Genomic DNA, 18930 nt, shown 5'->3' with positions numbered 1-18930 from the left:
CGTTGTTTTATTGCTTAGCATTACCAAACACCACTGCTGACAAGTAAAGTAGACATCATTTTAAACGTCCTACTTACATCGACTGGTTGGTAGTGGATATATACGAGAATATTATATTTACGTACTGCAGTCTGAAACCCAAGCTGTAACCACATGTTCCACCTTAAACATCTTGTAATACTATTTCATGCGGAAGAATTTTTATGTCGACTCGAGGAATGTACAATTCCCTTTCCGAATCGATTAATCCTGGCAGTGACTGATGGATGGTCTGTCGAAGTATCTTCTTTCGCGCTGTCGGATTTCGAAACTTCACCGTATGGCTCACACTTAAATCCTCCTCAACCCATTTGGTGGATTGTCTAAAACCCCCAAAAACAAGGAACGATCGCTTCACGCACCGAGAGAAAAAAAGAAACGCAGATGAAAAAAAAACTCACACACAAATGTCACATAAATCCACCCCAACAAAAAAGTAAAAAAACAACAACCCCCCATTGTTTTGGGCGCGCTTCGATGTTAGAGCAATGGTTCAAAAGCACTTCGTTTCCTTCTTCTAATCCCTGGCACGAAATTTCCCGCAGCAGCACCAGCAGCAGCCGTTTATCACGTCCAAACGGTCTGCTCATCATTTGGTTCGGTCCCGAATGTCGCGAACTGCATACGAATAGTCGAAATTAGAAGCAGATGACGAGATTTTGATGCCGAATGGCTAGCGATTATGGCATTTAATGAAGACTGATTTATGCGCAGTTCCGTCCCCGATAAGGCGGCTCGATCACACGCGCGCTTTTACGATGTTGCCAAACTATTATTGAGGATTTTTTTTGTTGCACAAATGTTTTGATCAGACCGGATTGAATACATTGAAATGTCGCGAAATCTTCCCCTGCTGAATGGCTGTTAAAATTGGGTTTTCGTAGGGGATTTGATGAGATTTTATCAATAAACCTTTGTTATAAATTAGAATGCACTTAGACCAAGGCAGAACTTCGTGGGTTCGTGAGATATTGCTTCAGGTAATGCTTCAAATTTTTCTTCCTTTGCGAGATATTATGTTTGAAAAGGTGTGTGATATATAATAATCATGTACACAATTCACGATCATGTCGATTTTTACATTCTACACAATTGTTTTATCACCATACAAAATCGTTTATTCTCGTATAAAAAATGGTTTTTCAGTTCAAGCTTGCTGGTTTTGCGTGTTTTCCATGTTATTCATTCGAAAACATTCGTTTTCATAACGTGGTTTAGCTTTTCAAAAATGCTACAAATAGTGACAGGAAAACGGCCGCTATGATGTCCACAGATAAGCAGGTTACCATCTGGTGGAAGGAAATCCACGGTGTGGCAAAAACAAAAAAATTGTAGCTGGTGTATTTAATCAATTTCAGCCCTACACTTATAGTTAGCTTTTAAGTAAATCCCTCAAAATAGTCGTATTAGTAGTAGCGATGGGAATTTCGTTCCGAAATATAGTAGTTTCCGTTCCGTTTCTGCTATAGAACGATCAAACATAGGTGCGTAAAAATTCATAACGTAGGCTTCTTGCACCTACATGTTTTGTTCGTCTTGCGAAGATTATAACGTTAACGTTTACTTCTGTAACTCTTGCTCAAAGCTGTAGTGGAATGTAAGCAACACTCATGAAATTAAGAATTGAGAAACATTAACAAAATTCATTTAGAAGACATAACACCGGTCCGGTAATAAAAGTAGTTGCGATCGGTTCGAATATTACATCCTTTAATACAAGACTTCTTTTTTGACATTTTTTATGAAGATCACTCGATCTTGACATGCAGTTCATTTCCTTACTTTTTCATTTTGTTTGTTTAAATTTCTTCCTCTGTTTAATGTTGTTTACAAAGCTCTGATAGCAAATTATTGCCGATGATGGCGAAGAATCCTTTATAACAAGTTTTACGTTCAAAACTTTTTGTAAACCAAAAACTGTAAATGGATTTTAACGAATGATAACGAATATGAAATAAGCATATCATATAAGATTATTTTAATTTTCTCGTCGAAGTAGGTGCAACGAACCTACTAGGTTCGCTCCATTCCGATCCGAAAAAAATGAAACTTTCCCATCACTAATTTAGTAGATCCCATATTGTACCACCCCATAGTGTAAAATCAACAAACTCAGAGTAGTCGACAAACATATTCCAAAGAAATTCATGAACGAAAATGGCCATAAATTCAAATGAATTATTCACTTTAATGCTTCTACTCTCCGCAGTTCTTAGCATCTGTCTCGAAAACACCAGCAAGTTGCCAAACAGTTCGTTAAACTGTCCCAAACCAGCACACAGTTACGCACCCGTTCATTCAAACAGATTTTTTAATTTTCGGTATGGAAATGGAGAATCCGCGTAGAAAACTGGCAAACCAAACCACAGTGGCCGCTGTTTGGACGCTCACTCGTTTGGCAATCCACTACAGACAGACACATTGTTATGGCATTTCGTTTTGCGCTCCATAAATAAGCACGGCGAACAAGCTACCCGTCGGCCAGGATTGATTTATGCGACAATACTGATGTTTTTGTTTTCCTCTCACAATTTCAATAATCGCAGCCTTCCTTAAGCGCATAATGCGCACACGTCCTGGGGTCTGGGTTTGGATGCTTTCGCCGCCTAAATGACACTGTCAACATGGCGCTTTGAACGCACTGATCGAAGGGAGCAAAGAAAAGATCACACACGGCGCGAATTAGCAACTGCTACTGCTTAGCGCAGTGTTTTATCTTTGAATCGCATTTTTACCCCAAAGAATGAGAAGGAAAACAGGCTGCCCAAGCTTCTGGTTTGCGGATTTTACGGAAATAATTTACGATAATCGCTCATCGGTTCATAAACAGTTTTACGCCCCTGGCTTGAGAGTGGGTCAGCAAAAGAATGACGAGCGTAGTATAGCGTTCTGGCCTTCTGATACCAGGACTGGGACCGATGGATCAGGTTTGGCGAGTGTAAAACCCAACGGTTGATTTACCCGAACTGGTTGGCATCTTACGAAGGGACCTCCTGGTGGGAGAAGACATTTTGAAGATACAGCGGAAATTACACCGAACGAGTATTGTCACTGAAGGGATGTCTTTCCTTTGATTCATCAAAAAATACAACCAATGGTAGTCAATTAGCCATGAACGATTCAGCGTGCTTCAGATCATCCACTATGATATGACTCAGCCATAAAGTATGCGTTATGTATAAGAAACGGTAATGAGTCATGTGAGGTTTAAACGCGAGGTTGAAGACGGGCTTTCGTTTGAAATAAAAACGAACACATCTTTTTCGACTTCCATTTACTGCTTCAAACATGCATTGGCTATTCATTTGTCCGGTGGCGAAGATACTCCACAAAACCACCGGAGCACAATAACCTTAAATCAAACACACAATCGCAAAATTGCATACCGCTGTGCAGCTTCGATTAAAGTAAACAAATAACAATTAAACGGCAAACGCATCGGTACGGCTTGCCGTAAATTATTTCATCGTACCCACACCATCAAATAAATCATAATTGTAATGCGCCGGCCGTTACGTGTTTGCATTCTCCGATACTTTACCCAGTTTAATGCTAATGAGTGCGAGCGATCTTTCCTCTTGTTTTTTTTTATTTCGTGCAGATGTGCAAATAATCTTAAAGAGACCATAAAAAATAATGTGCAACGAGTTTTCTTTTGTTGTGTGAGTGTGTGTCTTTGCGTGACTGAGAAGTGAAATTATTTATTGATTTATTATCTCTGTTGGAGCTGCCCCCCCATATGAAGAGAAATACCGCTTTTAATTCATTGAGTCGCTTTTGATTCGAAAAGAAAATAAAGAAATGTGTAACGGAATGGGCCATCCACTAGGTGTGCTGATTAGTGCAGACCATGAGCATATGCCGGTTGATGGGGGGGTTGATGTTGTGTCGAAACATACGGATAATGGCAGCAGCAACCTTGACATTGCCCCGCAGGTGGAGCGGATTTTATTTTTAGGGACCAGCAGAACAAGCACCCTCTTGGAGGCCAACTGTGGGAAACGTCCCCACAGGGTGTCCGCTTCTCAACATGGAACCGGCCCAAGGTGAGTCTTGAATTTGTGGGATAAACTCACGTACTGGAAATGTGTTAGATTTTTGAGTTCAGTATATATTTCACATTATATGATGTTTTTGAGTAAATAAATAACCAAAACAATTGAGTAAATATTTCCGTAGTTTTCAATACGCAAATATTTTGGAGCAGTAATTCTATTGCTTTGAAACAATAATTTCAGCAGTGCTCGCTCATGCACAGTGGTGGCCATTAAAATAAGATCATCTACTAACGCAATGCAATATGCGTAAATAAATTGTTATATTATGTGTACCTTTGAATTAAATTCTTCACAAATGAAGTTTCAATCACCATCAATCTTTAGTCCATTATCATTTGCAAGATCAGCACAACATACTTCTGTAAGTTAAGGTAAATGTTCTTACACTTGATGGTTTTAGTCTTAGTTTTCGTCGAAAAATTTTTAATTAGTCTGTTAGTTTTAGTTTTAGCAGTTTTATTTTAAGGTTATATTTAGCAAACCGGCGGAAACAAATAAATATATGACTTGTTACCCAGTGGTCTTATTACAATGACCTACACTGTATATGGCACATCAATACAATTTAACCAAAAGATATCATTCCTTTTCAGAAGATATATATATATAGCTAAATTGTTCGATAAAAAAAATGTCCCCAAACCACAAAAAAACATTGCAAAAGTCGGGCGACTAAGACCAACATCGGTTGCAGAGCTTAGTAAGAAGCTGAAGCATAAAAGAATATATTTGCAGCGGGCAGAACGTTTGCACACAATTAACTGCATCATATGCAAATTATCATAATTTGCATTAAAAGGACTGTGCAAAAAATATTCCACTAATACACCGCACGGTGGTGTCTCCTCGGCCAGCGCAAAACATCTCTATAAAATGGTTCAGCAACAACTCGTTTAGATGATCTGCATCTTGATTCGATTTGAAACCGTTTTTCGAAATAGCCATAATTTTTCATCAATGGATAATTTATTCATAATTTTGGATTAAGTTTGATTGGATGTTTTGGAATGGTACTACTTTTTTCTCTATTTGAGAGAAAACCGACGACGCGAAACAGCGCGACGATATGGATATTTGCTTGTGGTGCATTTTTTCCGAACTTGTGAGAATATTTAGCATCGGCGCAAAGAAAAAATAATATTGAATCAGAATTATTAATTGGTTTACTGGCCGCCACGGAAGTATAATCTGATGATAAACTGATGAATCCACCAGCGTATGACAAGTTTATGGCAAATTTAATCCTAACCGCCGATTGGGTATGCTTATTTCTACGATTATAACGCACCTATTTGATTCCTTCTTTGCAATATCAATATCCAATGGCATGGTATGCAGATGTCAACGTTTGTTGTAGATTCGAGAGTTTATCTCAGCGATCTTTCCTGCCCACTCCATAATGATCGTGCCTTTTCGAGGAAGCTTAAGGGAAACTCTATCTGCAATGACCGCGGCATCGGTAATCAGTAGTTTGCAATCAACAAAGCTCCAAAGCACCATCGAGCCCATGCTGAGCGCGTTGAATTTATGAGAGCCGTACAAATATGTCATTCATTTGCGAATATTCACACATGTACGCGCCGCCGGCTTAATCGTTTGTGAAAGATGAAAAAATGAACGCTATTTTGCGGCTATTATGTGCGTTTACCCGTCTAGCCTATAATTTTGTGCCCCATACCGGCGCCTTTGTTCGTGACGTGATCCTTGCCGGTTTTCCTGCCGACCCACCGGGGAAGTAATACGCACTTATGTTGTGCCGTCTTGTAGGTCCGTGAGAATTGATTGCATACATGTTTATGATGCCCGCTAACCCTTCGAGGCACAGAGCTGATTATGTGTGCTTTGTTTCAAGCAAAAGAAAAAACAATTTAAAGCTACAGGAAATTGATCTATTGTAAAGCGACCCCGTTGATTGGAGCGATCGGAATGGCTTGCGCATTTATTGACTGCGGAAAAGGTGTAATTTTGGGAGATTAGTGCGTCGCGGTTGTGATTTATAGCGATCGTATCAATATATTTATTTAGTTTAGAAAATATGTTGCCCTTCCTACGTACACCTGGAAGATCATTTCACTCAAAGATCTAACTCCAGAATAAATAATTGTGGAACGTAACAATCACTCAGCAAACAACCAGTTTACCTAACGATGTTGTGTTGATATTCTTTCCTAGCAGGAAACAAAAATTCTACAAATTAAAGTGAAATTTGAACTCACGTTAATTAGCACCAGCAGTTATAGAAAGAAATGATGGTTCTTTTAGCCGAACTATGTTAATTGCATCCCAACACAACTTTAACAAATCTATTCCGTTTGAAGTATTCCGCTAACAAAAAATAAACCGAGCTCGTTGTACCTTCTGTTTGTTGTTTGTTTTAACAAGCTTACGATACATCGGTCATTAAGGAAGAAGGGAATAGATAACATCCCTTAAACAAGAATGGTTTTGATACTTGAAACCGAAGAAAGAGAATAGAAGGGTAGAAAAAAGTCCTTTTCTTAAAGATCCATGATGTTTATTTGGCTTGTTGTTGAAGAAATATATGAGAGTGGAAAGATTTATCAACCCATTACAGTTTCTGAGCAGTGCTTAGGACTTTGTTCGATTGTGATAATTCACACAGCTTACATCACATGCTAATCATATTACTATTAATATGTTGAGAGAAAAAATGTTCTCATCAGAACAATGCTGTACTCATTGCTAATTGTAAATGGAAAAGTACGACGCCATTCTGGAGTTAACCGTCGAGATGTCGGTCGCCATGATGAGGACCATGGTAAGAACCTTTTTCTTCCCATATTTGTTCCGCTAAAGATCGAGTTTCGCCACGGATCTTGTTCGTTTACAACCCCTTTACAATTGAACCCTATTCGTTTGGTAAACCAGTAAAGGAATGAAAAAGCAAATCCTTCTCGAGTCCAATGTTCCAGGTGAGAAGAGGAAGAAATTATTACGCATAAGATATGAACAATTGTTTAACTGTCTCTTCCTCATCATAAATACGCAATTGCTTGACTACGTGCAACACGGTGGTGACAGGGTGACGAATGGATCGTGAATGGGCTCTTCAACAGGACAGCATCCTTATATTACTGGTTCAAACCGGTATGCGACAAGACACCCTTAAAAATAATGAAAAAGTTAAAAATATCGTAAAGAATAGGACATTTAACGATATTGAAATAATCGCAAAAGGGAGCTACAAAAATAAAACTTAAAATTTGATTTCAGTTCCAACACATAACATCTTGAAAATAATTGACAACAATGAAGAAATTTGTTCTCTGTAGAATGGCGTGTGCTCTGGATGCTTTAGATAATACACCGAATTAGTAGCCATAAGTCGTAAAAAGATCGAAATCAAATTTACAGTGTAAGTAATATTTAAAACCTGATTGAAATCTCTAAAGATGTCATGAATGCATCTCCGATAATTGAATAATATTTCATATTTATTTCTCGTTCCTCAGCATATCAATTTCACTATTCAAGGCTGATCGGACCAATTTGTACAAGTGTACTGCTCTACCAACTAGCAACCGGTTCAATCCGAGCTACATGCCGATTGTTGATTTCCACCGAACAAATCGCTGATCTACACACATCGCGCACATCATCGGTGCCGACACGCGTGTCTCAATCTCTATAGGATTGTAATTTTAGCTCCAGAGGCGCACAGCTGCGGTCGGAACGCCGCAAGGAAAGTATCACCAACATGTGATTCATTCGTTAGCGTTGTATCGGGCGCTTATCCACGGGTGAAACACAATCCTCTCGCCCATGCGTAACAGGTAAGATAAGGGGTTGTGGAAGATGGAAGATTAAACGCGAAGGAAGTGGCGTTACGAGGTCAGGAATCATTCCATTACTCATGATCCACTCACGATCGCCCTCGTCACGATACGTACGGATGCTGAAGCATCATGATAAAAGATGGATTCCACAGGACAATCGCTGCATCTGTGAGTGAATCACCATAAAGAATGCATAGGCAATTCCTATTAGCGACATAACCATTACCGATGCCCATTGCATCGCGGCCGGCAGCATGCAGGAGCGTCTTCAACAACGTCGCTGATTCTTCTCTCTCGGCAGTAAAACAGACACGTAGTACGAGGGCAACAAGCAACGAGCAGCTAAACTATTCAAACAGAAGACATGAGCATATGTTCTCATCCCTATAGGATGAGGTGCATAACAACACCCGGTAAAAGAACGGGTTGGGAAGAATACAAAATAAATCAAACATTTCTATTTGTTTGTTCACTCAGAACCCCCAGCCGTACTGCGGTGCTCGGCGGCGGCTATCATTCTCGGTGGTTTCGTGGACCATTTACGCTGGTTCCGTATTCACACACAGGCACACACAGTTTTTTTTTCTTTCCTCTACTGTGGCGATACGAAAAAAAAAGTGAAACGAACTAGTTTCTTCGCACGATCTTCGACAAGATGCAACGGTGCATGTCACCGGGTGCGCTCGTGCGCGCGCGTGTTCCGATGCGGCTACCCATTTCAATGCGCAACGGGACACACATGCCCCTGTTGGGCTTGACACATGCTTTATTTGTCGTGTTCGATGGATAAGCGATGCTCAAACATAAATTGCATTTTAGGGCAGCAGGGTGTTAACCTTTGCCGCGAGCTTAAGTTTATGTCTGGTGTGAGCGAATATTTTCGAACCTATTCGAACTAATAAAATCACAACCAAACAAACGTTTAAGTATAAAATAAAACAAAAAAAAAACAATGGGAAGATTTTTGAATGAGAAACTACCACAATGTTCATATAATTATGTTACGCACTGTACAAAACATTCACATCCCTCACGGAACAATGACATTTGTTACATTTCAACCAATACCTAAACAAGCTAATTAGCAAGAAACCCAGACGCGTTTGCCGTCGCCAACGATCGATTCGGTACGCAGGGCTATGTCCGCGCTCCATAATAGTAAAGGCTCACAAATTCCAAACCCTAGTCCCAGATGGCCGCGACCGCGTGTACCGCCAGTTCCGATGCACTTATGCGGATTGTTGCTTCTGCTGCTCCGGCATGCGACTACACTCACTACTTTGTTCCAGGAATTCCTGGTGCTTGTTGCCGTCGTCGTCATCGTCGTCGGTGTATCTCTCCGGGATCTACCCGGGGATCTGCGCACGTGGAATGCGCTTCACCTCCGGTGCATGGTGCGCACCAATCAGTCGTGGTAATTATGCGGCAATGTGCATTTCCCTGCTTTTCTCACTCTTCTTGCCGCCACACAACACTTAAGTGTACCGAGAGTTTGATTGATGAATTGCTGACACTGTCTGTCATTTGTTTTGGAACCACGGCGGGTCTTTTCTGCAGATCTTTGCCTGGTAAGACCTGGTGAGCTGGAAATAAGTTTGGATGTCTGCAGTCTGAAGATACCCCTTTTTGTTTTACGACCATTACCCAGTTCCTAGCCCCGTCGCGCCATTTGGTGCTGTCTAATGCGTGTGCCATATTGTATCGAGTACAGGACGGAAAATTCCAACACCCAAAAAACCACAAACACGCATTCCCACTGTTCCGGTCGCATCCAGGCTACAACAAGTAGTGTGCATTCCAGTTCCGTCTGGGATGCATCACAGTAGCGTCGAGGGACGTCCCCGGTAAAAGGGCTTTTAGAAAGGGATTTTGTTTAGCCGTACCCGTCTGTCACGGAACACGGAAAACCCATCACTCTAATCACCAGTTAATGTCTGTGGACACTTTTTTCCCTCCATTTTTCAAACGCAATTGATTACCCATTCCCCGTCCCAGCTGATGGATGGATCATCCGGTGGCCTAAAAACGTCCCAAAAGCCTTATCAAGCACGGTGTTCGATAGCAGCAAACCGATTAGAGGGTTGTAAAGGGTTCATGGTTTTATGGTCAACCATTAATGGGCAACGGGCAGGCAAAGTATTTGAAAGTGTCCTCACATATAAGCGTGTGACGTAATGACCACAACACTCTACCATAGTGTACGGGAGATTTTTAAAATGTAATTATTCGGTTATAAAACAAAATTGAAATGAAAGCATTAAATTACAAAATTAGCAACCATTGCTTAATTTTTAGTCAACAAATACCATTACAGTTCTGATGGGATTTTTAATCGATCTTTAATCGAATAATTGTGGATTTTCAGGAGGAAATTTTCATCTGCAATCGATTTTCTTAATTTTGATTCATAACAGCTACACAAATGGAACGGAAGCTTATTTCCCCATTGGTCATAAAATATACCGCAACTAGCTATTTGCTTTCGTGTAAAACAAAAATCAAATATATATTTTCAATTCCCGTTAAACATGCACGAGCACAAAGCAATTAACATAAGTTACTAGGATTAGTCACCACCTCATGCTGACACACACACACACCGATACGGCTACAAAAGTCATCCGCCAAGCTTTCTAGCCACGCCGGGCTACAATGGCTGTACGAACAATGAATGCACCGCAATGCAGCTTGCAGCTGTGGCAAATTGCGGCGCAAAGGGAAATAAACTGCATTGGCTACACCTCTCGCAGTACATGCATGCGGAACAACCGGAACCAATTTTTACGCCCTGCAGTCACTTTCCTAAAATGGAGGAAAAAAAAGGCCCCATATTTCATCTTGTCCCCGGACAATTTTTCTTTCGGAGTATTTACACCAGCAGGGAAAAGGAAGGCCGAAAGAAGTGCCCCCCGTAATGTCGTGTGGTGCGTCGTGACTGTAATGCTACATAAATTAAAGTTTTCGCTAGACAAGCGCATCTATTCTGCTCCCTTCTGGGCTAAAGGGTAGGCCGCCGTATTCTTGCCGTTTTGTTCGCGCAAACCAAACCTCGCCAACAAATCGTGATTGCATTTTTCCACATTGCAGCTAAGCCGGCGCAATATACTCCCCGGGCCTGTACCGTGTTCAGTGAACCGGATTGATAAGCAAAGCACACTTGTATCCTCCTCCCTGGTCGTGCGCCAAAGCAGAGCAATACACGCTCAGCAAATGCAAAGCTGCCTATGACAAACGCAATCGAGGCGCATCATTAGCGTTCTGGGTTAGGACCAGTGGACCGGTCGAGTTTCTTCACCTCGAGTGACGACCGAAACCGAAACGCGAGGCGAAGATGACGACGTCAGTGGGAAAAAAAGATGAAAGGGCGGCCCGGCACAGAACTCGCCGAACTCGGCAAATCTTGTGTGAGCTTCGCTGCCAGTCGCACGGAGGCTGCAGGATTAATGTTGGCTTATTTCCTTGCACTGGTGCTGAGATTCGTCTACCCGAGACGACCGTTTCCCGCCCGGCGATCGGGTTACACGTGCTGGGTTCGCTTCCGACCCAGGGCAGAATGCATATCATGCAACGATCGCACCAAATCCGCGGAACCGCCACTCAGATTACAGAGTTCGCCGTTGCACCAGTTGGGAACGCTTATGCTTGCCTGCTTTCATCGGGTGAAACGCAACCACCGAACCTTGAAAACGCGGGCCTCGCACACTTGTTGACAGCACAGCAAACTCTGTCAACTCGGGTGGTATACCGGTTCGGCTACCGGGTGTGTGATCCACGGCGATTGTTTTGACCGAACAGAAACGTAAACCGTTTTGCGTAAGAACGTCAGGCGTAAACAAAACGGGCAAATTGGTTAACGAACAAGAGAGGCTCGCCCTTTGAGGCCCTATTTTTTGTTTGTTCTATCGCAAAACCCTTCGGGGTACACGTGTGTAGTTTAGGGTAGGGTTGAACATTGCAGGCAGAAATATGCAGATTCATTTGCGAAATTTAAAGAGGGTTGGAGAGAGGGTTGGAAAGATGTTAGGTCATCTAGAGAACTGTATCTGTAAGTGAACTAAGAGCTATTTGCAGAAGAATTCTGTGTTTATGGCATTTAGTTCTTATTTTTCAATTTACTACATTAATTATTTTAAATTCCATCATGATGTACTGAGACTTTGAATTGAAGTTGAAGATAAGGCTGTCAGAACTGCTGTCTGATCCGCACATTTATAATACACAATGTTGAAGATCGGAAGCTTATTTGTTGAATAAATTAGTTTCCACTTAATATACAACATGTCAAAGAATCATTAAAGCTTTGCCTACATTCACGAGAAACACTATATGATTCCAGATGTACCTCAACATATTTTTACTTCAACTTACGATATGTTCCAGATATGCTATCAAATTTCTCATTCCGACTAGTTTTGGACGGATCGGATCGGATCGGATCGGATCCTGGAATTCGATTCTTCATCGGAAAATCCCAAAACAAGTGTCCAGGATTTGGAGGATTTGTCGTGATGGGAATCTGATGAAACCAAAACAAGAATTATCGCATGCAAATCGTTCGGGATTTGTGATTATAAGAACCCGTAAATGGAATCCACAATATTAATTATAATAATGGAATCATTCGCCATAAAATCGAATGTATCAAGATGTTGTTACTTTAATATATATACTGAGTTGGCTTATAGAGGTTTTGTGTTTTGTTTTGTAAATGCATTGTCTACAGTGCATCTAACACATTCGTGATGCTCCAAATCATTCTTTCTGGTATGTGTAGGAATGTATTCTTAATCACGAAGAAGAAGGCACTCCATTTTGTATCGAAGAGGGATTCGGATCGGATTCGGAGGATTGATCACAAGGTGGATTCGGATCGGTCGGATCGAATCCCTTATGGGAGCGATTTTGCTCATCACTAATTTGAACTTGAAACCTCTTTAATACTCCACTGTAATTGTCAAAAGCATTGAGAAGTGCTTCAAATTTTCACACATCAAATTGAAAACACCTTGTAAAGGTACTACATTTTTAGACAAAAAAATAACCAAACCAACTTCATAAAGAATTCACAAATTCACTAAAGGGTTGGCAGTAACCTACACCAATCTCACTTCCTACGCTCATCCCCGCCTGTTTACATACCCAAGCCAAGGTTTTCTTTCCTTTCCTAAGCGGCAAGTTGCAATGTTGGTGGAAAAAACGAACAGAACCATAGATAAACCTTCACGCTTCAGCACAACTTGCGTGGCTGCGTATGCATGATGAATTCATTTCACTGTTCCAGTGGCGTCTAAGGTGCAGACAATTAGGTAAGCCAATTTCGGGTGGCGGCTAATTCCGTGCACGTTGGTAGCAATAGCAACTCAGGTGGGTAGGGAGGCACAAAAACAAGGTGCCAAATGTGGGCGTCCTATAGCCCTTCTTGATAATATCACTTACTTTAGTTTGATGTAAATCCGTAGTTGGCGGTTTTGGGCATTCACCAAATAAAAAAAAACACAAAGATAAATGGATAAGCATTAGTAGGCTGTGCTGCAAAATGTTCTCTAGTGGTGCGCTGCTAAATTCTTTAACACCTTTGTTTGCTTGCTCAAGTCCAACTTTTCTACACCGGTTGGCCGGGAAATGGTGCAAAAACTGTACGCACGTACAACGTCATTTGTTTTGGAGATGGAGCGCGTAATATAAATGACCGATTAAAACCGTCGGTGGGCGTTTCGAGGCCAGTGTTTTGTCTTGGAAAAAGGCGACACAGTGGGATTAGCATAGATAGTGATCGACAAGTGATGCCCCGACGGTGAAGCAACCAAACCATCTTTACCAACATCATCTTGACGATCGTATTTTTTTCTGTTAAATGTTTCTGCTCTTTGGAGCTCTGGAGCTGTTGCAGCGAGTGCAGTAATAGAGGCGGGTTAAGATTGATCTTAACCAAAATGCAGATAGCAGACGGACGAAGACGGTTTAACTGTAGTCAGATGAAATTATGAGGTTTGGTATTCTGGGTTTTGTAAATATGAACCCCGTCCGGGAAGAGATGGCCAGAAATCATTCATTCCCCATCAACGGATTCTCATGAAATACTGGTGTGATAGAGGGAGAGAGAGAAAACAAAATACTTCAACTTCCATCGGATGACTTCCCGTAAGGAAGCTACCGAGGGGAAACGTTATAAAACATGATCCAACGTCGATGGCGAGTTCAGACCACACCGCACTACCGGGACTTTGATTTACACGCCGAACCACAGTGTCGGGGGGTGGGTATCGCGCTCACATATATTTCGAGCTCATAAAGTCATAAAGTTGCAAAACGGAACCCGAACCCAAACCGCGGGATGTTTGAAATAAAATAAAAATAGTCGACCCTACCGATACGCGGGAAAAAAAACGGAAAAACAAGAAAACCAGAGGCAGTTAAAATGTGAGTGTAAAATGGGTACGAAAAAAATATATACAAAAATAATAATACAACACATAATAACACCGAAACCTGCGCAACTCTCCCCGAAAAAGAAAAGCGATCTTCCTACCGCGGAAACGATAGTTTTTTTTTGTGGGCAGTGAAAGAATAATACCCAATCGAATCAAGATAGAATGCGTTCCGACGTACGCGTCCCGTACGGTTATGGTACGTCATGAACAAAAGCACACGTAGAAACACCGTTTGGTGCCATAACACACACACACACAGCAACAACAAAACCAAACCTTCGAAGGGAGAATAACGATGTAACAAAATTCGAACATGACTTCTTCCCAATCGATCGATTTTTGTTGCTGTATTGTGATCTTCGATTATCTTCGGAAGGGTCCAAATCATTTAGCTATATAAACTGAAGAAACAAAAAGAAAATAATCGCATCCCGCTTGCTGAAGGTGCCTATCGGCGATCGTAACAAAAAGAAGTCGACCCAACACAGCCTCCGGGATACAAAACGCTAACAATAGCATCCCCTCGGTTCGCGGATCGAACAGCAGCTACCGAGGATCGCGGGACGCTGTTGAATTAATGCAACGGAATCTCGTTGCCGACGGGCAGGGGATCGACAAAGAATTAGCACTACAGGGGTAAAAACGGAGGACAATAAAATGCCAATACGTCAAACAGTGACACTCAATGTCTTCAGAGTCGGAGTTTTTGTTTTGTTTCGGGCACTCTCTTTGACTTCCGTGCCGAGAATGATGATGATATGGTGGGCCAAAAAAGAGTAAAGCAACTTTGATAAACATTTTGGGGTACAAATTTGATCAAAAGGGGGAAAAACCTAGCACGAAAACCTCCCGTTGATCATATCGTAAAAATTGAACAGATTGACGATACATGTGAGACTTAAGAGACAGTTTTAACGGTGCAAAAAGATCACAGTTTAACGATTGATGTCATAAAAAATTAGCAACAAACATGAATGGAGCTGACATGAGAGGTTAGCTTGCTTTCTGGCCATCTTCTTTGTATACACCCGCGGAAAAGAGGTTCTGTGCTGCACACTGTGGTTAAGTAATAAATTAAAACGAATTCGCGATGCGTACGTTTTGCGCCAAACGAACTGGACAACACCGAACACGAACGTATCATCCTCGAAAACACGACCGTATCATCCATCAAAAAAAAAAAGGAAACAGGCAGTATCAGATAATAGACGCACCCGAATGGGAGGACAAAACGTTACGTTCCAGGCTTGGACGGCCGATGATAAGCGGCCATGGGACAGACAGAAAATATCACGACCACTAACCAACCTTCCAGTCAACACACCACACCACCCCGGGGTACATCAACGTAATAGGTATAAAGGCGCGCGTGTGATAGTCGGTTTGTCTTCTATGCCAAAAAAGACATCCGACTGTTACGAAACACCCCATAGAATACCCCCCGCTGGATATGCTTAGTATAGGGTACTGAATGAAAGCAAACAGCTCTATATAAAGTTCTTACAGTTTGAAATGTTACTTAACGCCTGAAGTTGCTTAAATATCAATCGAAATGGTTTTTCCCTCTCAGTGAAAGAACCAAATTGTACAAAACCCCTTTGGCTGCATTACCTCACATCGAATGAAGCGATCGGTTTACATCGGCATTACAAATGCGTCCGCTGACAGCGAGCTGTCATTGTCACAAATCGACCGTTTGGTTGCTCAATTTATTGATCCCATTACATTCGGTATCAAGTGGTTGAAATAATCAGTCTGAAAGTCCGCAGCGTATGAAGCAGAAGAAACAGACAGATGAAGTCGTCGGTATAATCGCATCATGATCCGGAGCAAGAGCCAGATGTGATTCATACTGTCACAGACGAGTGGCTTTATTTTTGGAAGTACCACAGTGGTAAACAGTAGGAAAAAACGTGCCGTTGATAAGATTTTACTATTCTTTTTCTTTGGTAGAACCATTTTGAATGATCAGAGTTCCTACCAGTAGTGTTGGAAATTAAGTTGGTTTGGTTGGAAGTTTTGTCGCCGGAAGAAATAGTGTTAATATTGGTAGTTTAAGATTTGCAATGTCTGGTACATTAGACCTTGCACATGCACATCAGCCATACGTAGTTCATATTCCGGATGGCTAACGCTGAAACAAAGCACGGAGTTACTCCATTTCAAATAGACATGTCCTCCACATTTGAATCTCAACATAGGACACATCTTTAAGAATTGAACAATGTGATCACTAAGCGGAGCCACCTTATCATTTTGATGTATTTTTTCTGCGGAAGTACTTAATCACAATGAACCAACAATTATTCAAACTGCACTGTTACCAATCCATCCATTCACATACGCGATTAGATCTGAGTGTCCGTGACTATTCGTATCAGCTGATTTTCCCGCGTTTTTTTTGTCACGCTTCTTTTCACATTCCCATGCTACGGCACTGCACAACTCCAAAACCAAAAATCACACCCTTTCGACAGACCAGTGGAAGTTTATTTTGACGGTGAGGTGAGAATGTGCACGTATCTCATCATTCCACTCTGGTAATGCATGTGATCCTTATCAGATCGGAGTAATCGATGACAGCTTGAACTACTTGACTGCGACACGAGACAACCGATCGAGCCGGGCGAAGGAAAGGTAAACACGCAACCGTATCGATAACCCCGTTCGGAAACACCAACGGTAAAGGTAACTAGAACTAGCTGGAGGAACTTGTACAAAGATGAACATTTACCTAGCACCAATATCAACGCGTCGATGGCAACGGGAAACGTGATCTTGGACTTTGCTTTGACGCATATCTTCTGCGACTCGACGTCCGCCATTTTCCGGGATAGCACTTGATGCAGATCAGGGTTTCACTACGATGATGATGGTGTTGTTTGAAGAAATCTTGCTCGGAATTGGAAGTTTTTTTTTGGTTCTATACAACACTCACTATATGTTGGAGTTTTAGTATGAAGCACATTGCGCACTTTTCCAAATTCGTGGTCTAAGCGCTCCCGATTAGACTGAGTAACGCCGTTTGACAGTTTAATTTTCTCTCTCTCTAGCTCACCGGTTCTGCAGCCTACTATGCAGATAACAAAGAAACTGCTGAGCTACTATTTGAATTTTCCGTTATCATGCCACCAAGTGCTTTTCCTTTATTTGAGGTTGTATTGGACATATGACGCACTAGGCACACCTAGCCACTCAATCACTGTTGCAGTGGTAACGATTCTGCACAATCATACACTTCCCTTTTGGCAAACAGTTGTGGACACCTTTCGAACTGCACAGCTCACTACGATGGGGGAAACAACACACGGCTACCTCACTTCACAATTGACAGTTGTCAACGTTCCAACGGGAGGCTGTGAAACGCACAGGGCAACTGTTGTGATTGTGCCAATAAACGTTCATTCCGCGGTTGTGTTTTGATTACCCGCCACGAAAGGGGGAATGATACGGAGCGAACAAAATAATCTCATTCACTTACACTGCACTGGCCACCAGAGTCATCGCGCGTCAGGCGCACCACTAGGCCACTCGTCCACTGTCACAATTGTCAAAAGTGATTCCAGCCGCAATAAACAATTCGCATAACCGGAACAACCAATTGGTGTGGGTATGGTTTGCCAGCGGCTAAGTATATTAGCCGTTGCAACAATTGTAAGATTAACGGAAATTAGGTATTAAATACAATCCGTCCGTTCGATGCTCCACTTGTGTCTGGTGTCTCACTAGCAGCATTCAAATCAATTTAAATCGTTGCAGCATGATTTTGTTGTTGTCGCTGCGTCTTTATGACGGATTTGTCGGCCAGCCAGTTAGTGCCCGGTTTGGGGCATCGTTTTTATTCCGCTTCCACTCGCACTCGTTGTCGTTCCACTGTGCCGCCGTTACCGCCAAATTGTCGACTAGAACAACGCGCTGGACGTTGGTATTAATTAATTAACAAAATGTTTCCCGCGGTTCCAATTTAAGGCGCCGAAATAACTTATCTCCACGCTGCGTTGCCGTTGGCTTGAATGTTGGAGCTTGGTTGTTTTACGAGATCGTACCACTGCGCTCGGGATTAGTTAGGCTTCACTTGGTCAATCTTCCCAACAACGGCTTTAATAGAGGGGGTTTAAATTATCGACGAAATGGACCAAGGGGGGTTTGTGTTTTGCTTTTAGTTTCCCTAATTCCTTTCCGGTTTGGTTCCAAGATTGCGCAGTTTCTACACACTCCTAGACCAGAGCGTCCGTGTATGATGACCATAAAATGAGTTTAAATTACGTTAATCACTGCTCGGTAATCTACAGCTCCCTAGACTTGTTCCAACGATTGCCTCGCCACCCCGGCGGGGTTTACCTCGAATTTTGAGTTTAAATCACACGCACACATCAAACCGGCACTGATAGATTGCGGACGAAAGCAAAATAAAAACACACCACCGTTTACCGTCTCTGATTTCCGCAACAACAACGAACGAAATCGACCGGAGCGCTACAAGCGAATCGATCAGTGTCGATCGATCTATCGATCAAATCAGCAGCTAAGCTTAAGCAGGGAACCGAGTCCGAAAGAAACAAAGTGTGAAAACACTCGAGCCCTCCGGTTGGAAGGATCGCGGTT

The 18930-nt window shown here is 42.0% G+C and overlaps 1 protein-coding gene across 1 annotated transcript in view; it reads right to left on the bottom strand.

Moving 5' to 3' along the window:
• Positions 1 to 18698, bottom strand: part of LOC128305713 (phospholipid phosphatase 1-like) — a 29518-nt gene extending 10820 nt beyond the window's left edge. Inside the window, exon 1 of the mRNA XM_053043298.1 lies at positions 17060 to 18698. Within this exon, the coding sequence (XP_052899258.1) occupies positions 17060 to 17150 (91 nt within the window). The 5' untranslated portion in view covers positions 17151 to 18698. The remainder of the gene's footprint in view (positions 1 to 17059) is intronic.
• Between the last annotated feature and the right edge of the window lie 232 nt (positions 18699 to 18930).

The sequence above is a fragment of the Anopheles moucheti genome, chromosome 3 (assembly GCF_943734755.1).
Source record: "Anopheles moucheti chromosome 3, idAnoMoucSN_F20_07, whole genome shotgun sequence".
Lineage (NCBI taxonomy): Eukaryota > Metazoa > Arthropoda > Insecta > Diptera > Culicidae > Anopheles > Anopheles moucheti.
Note: the sequence above shows the minus strand (reverse complement) of the source record. Positions and strands in the feature narration are given on the sequence as shown.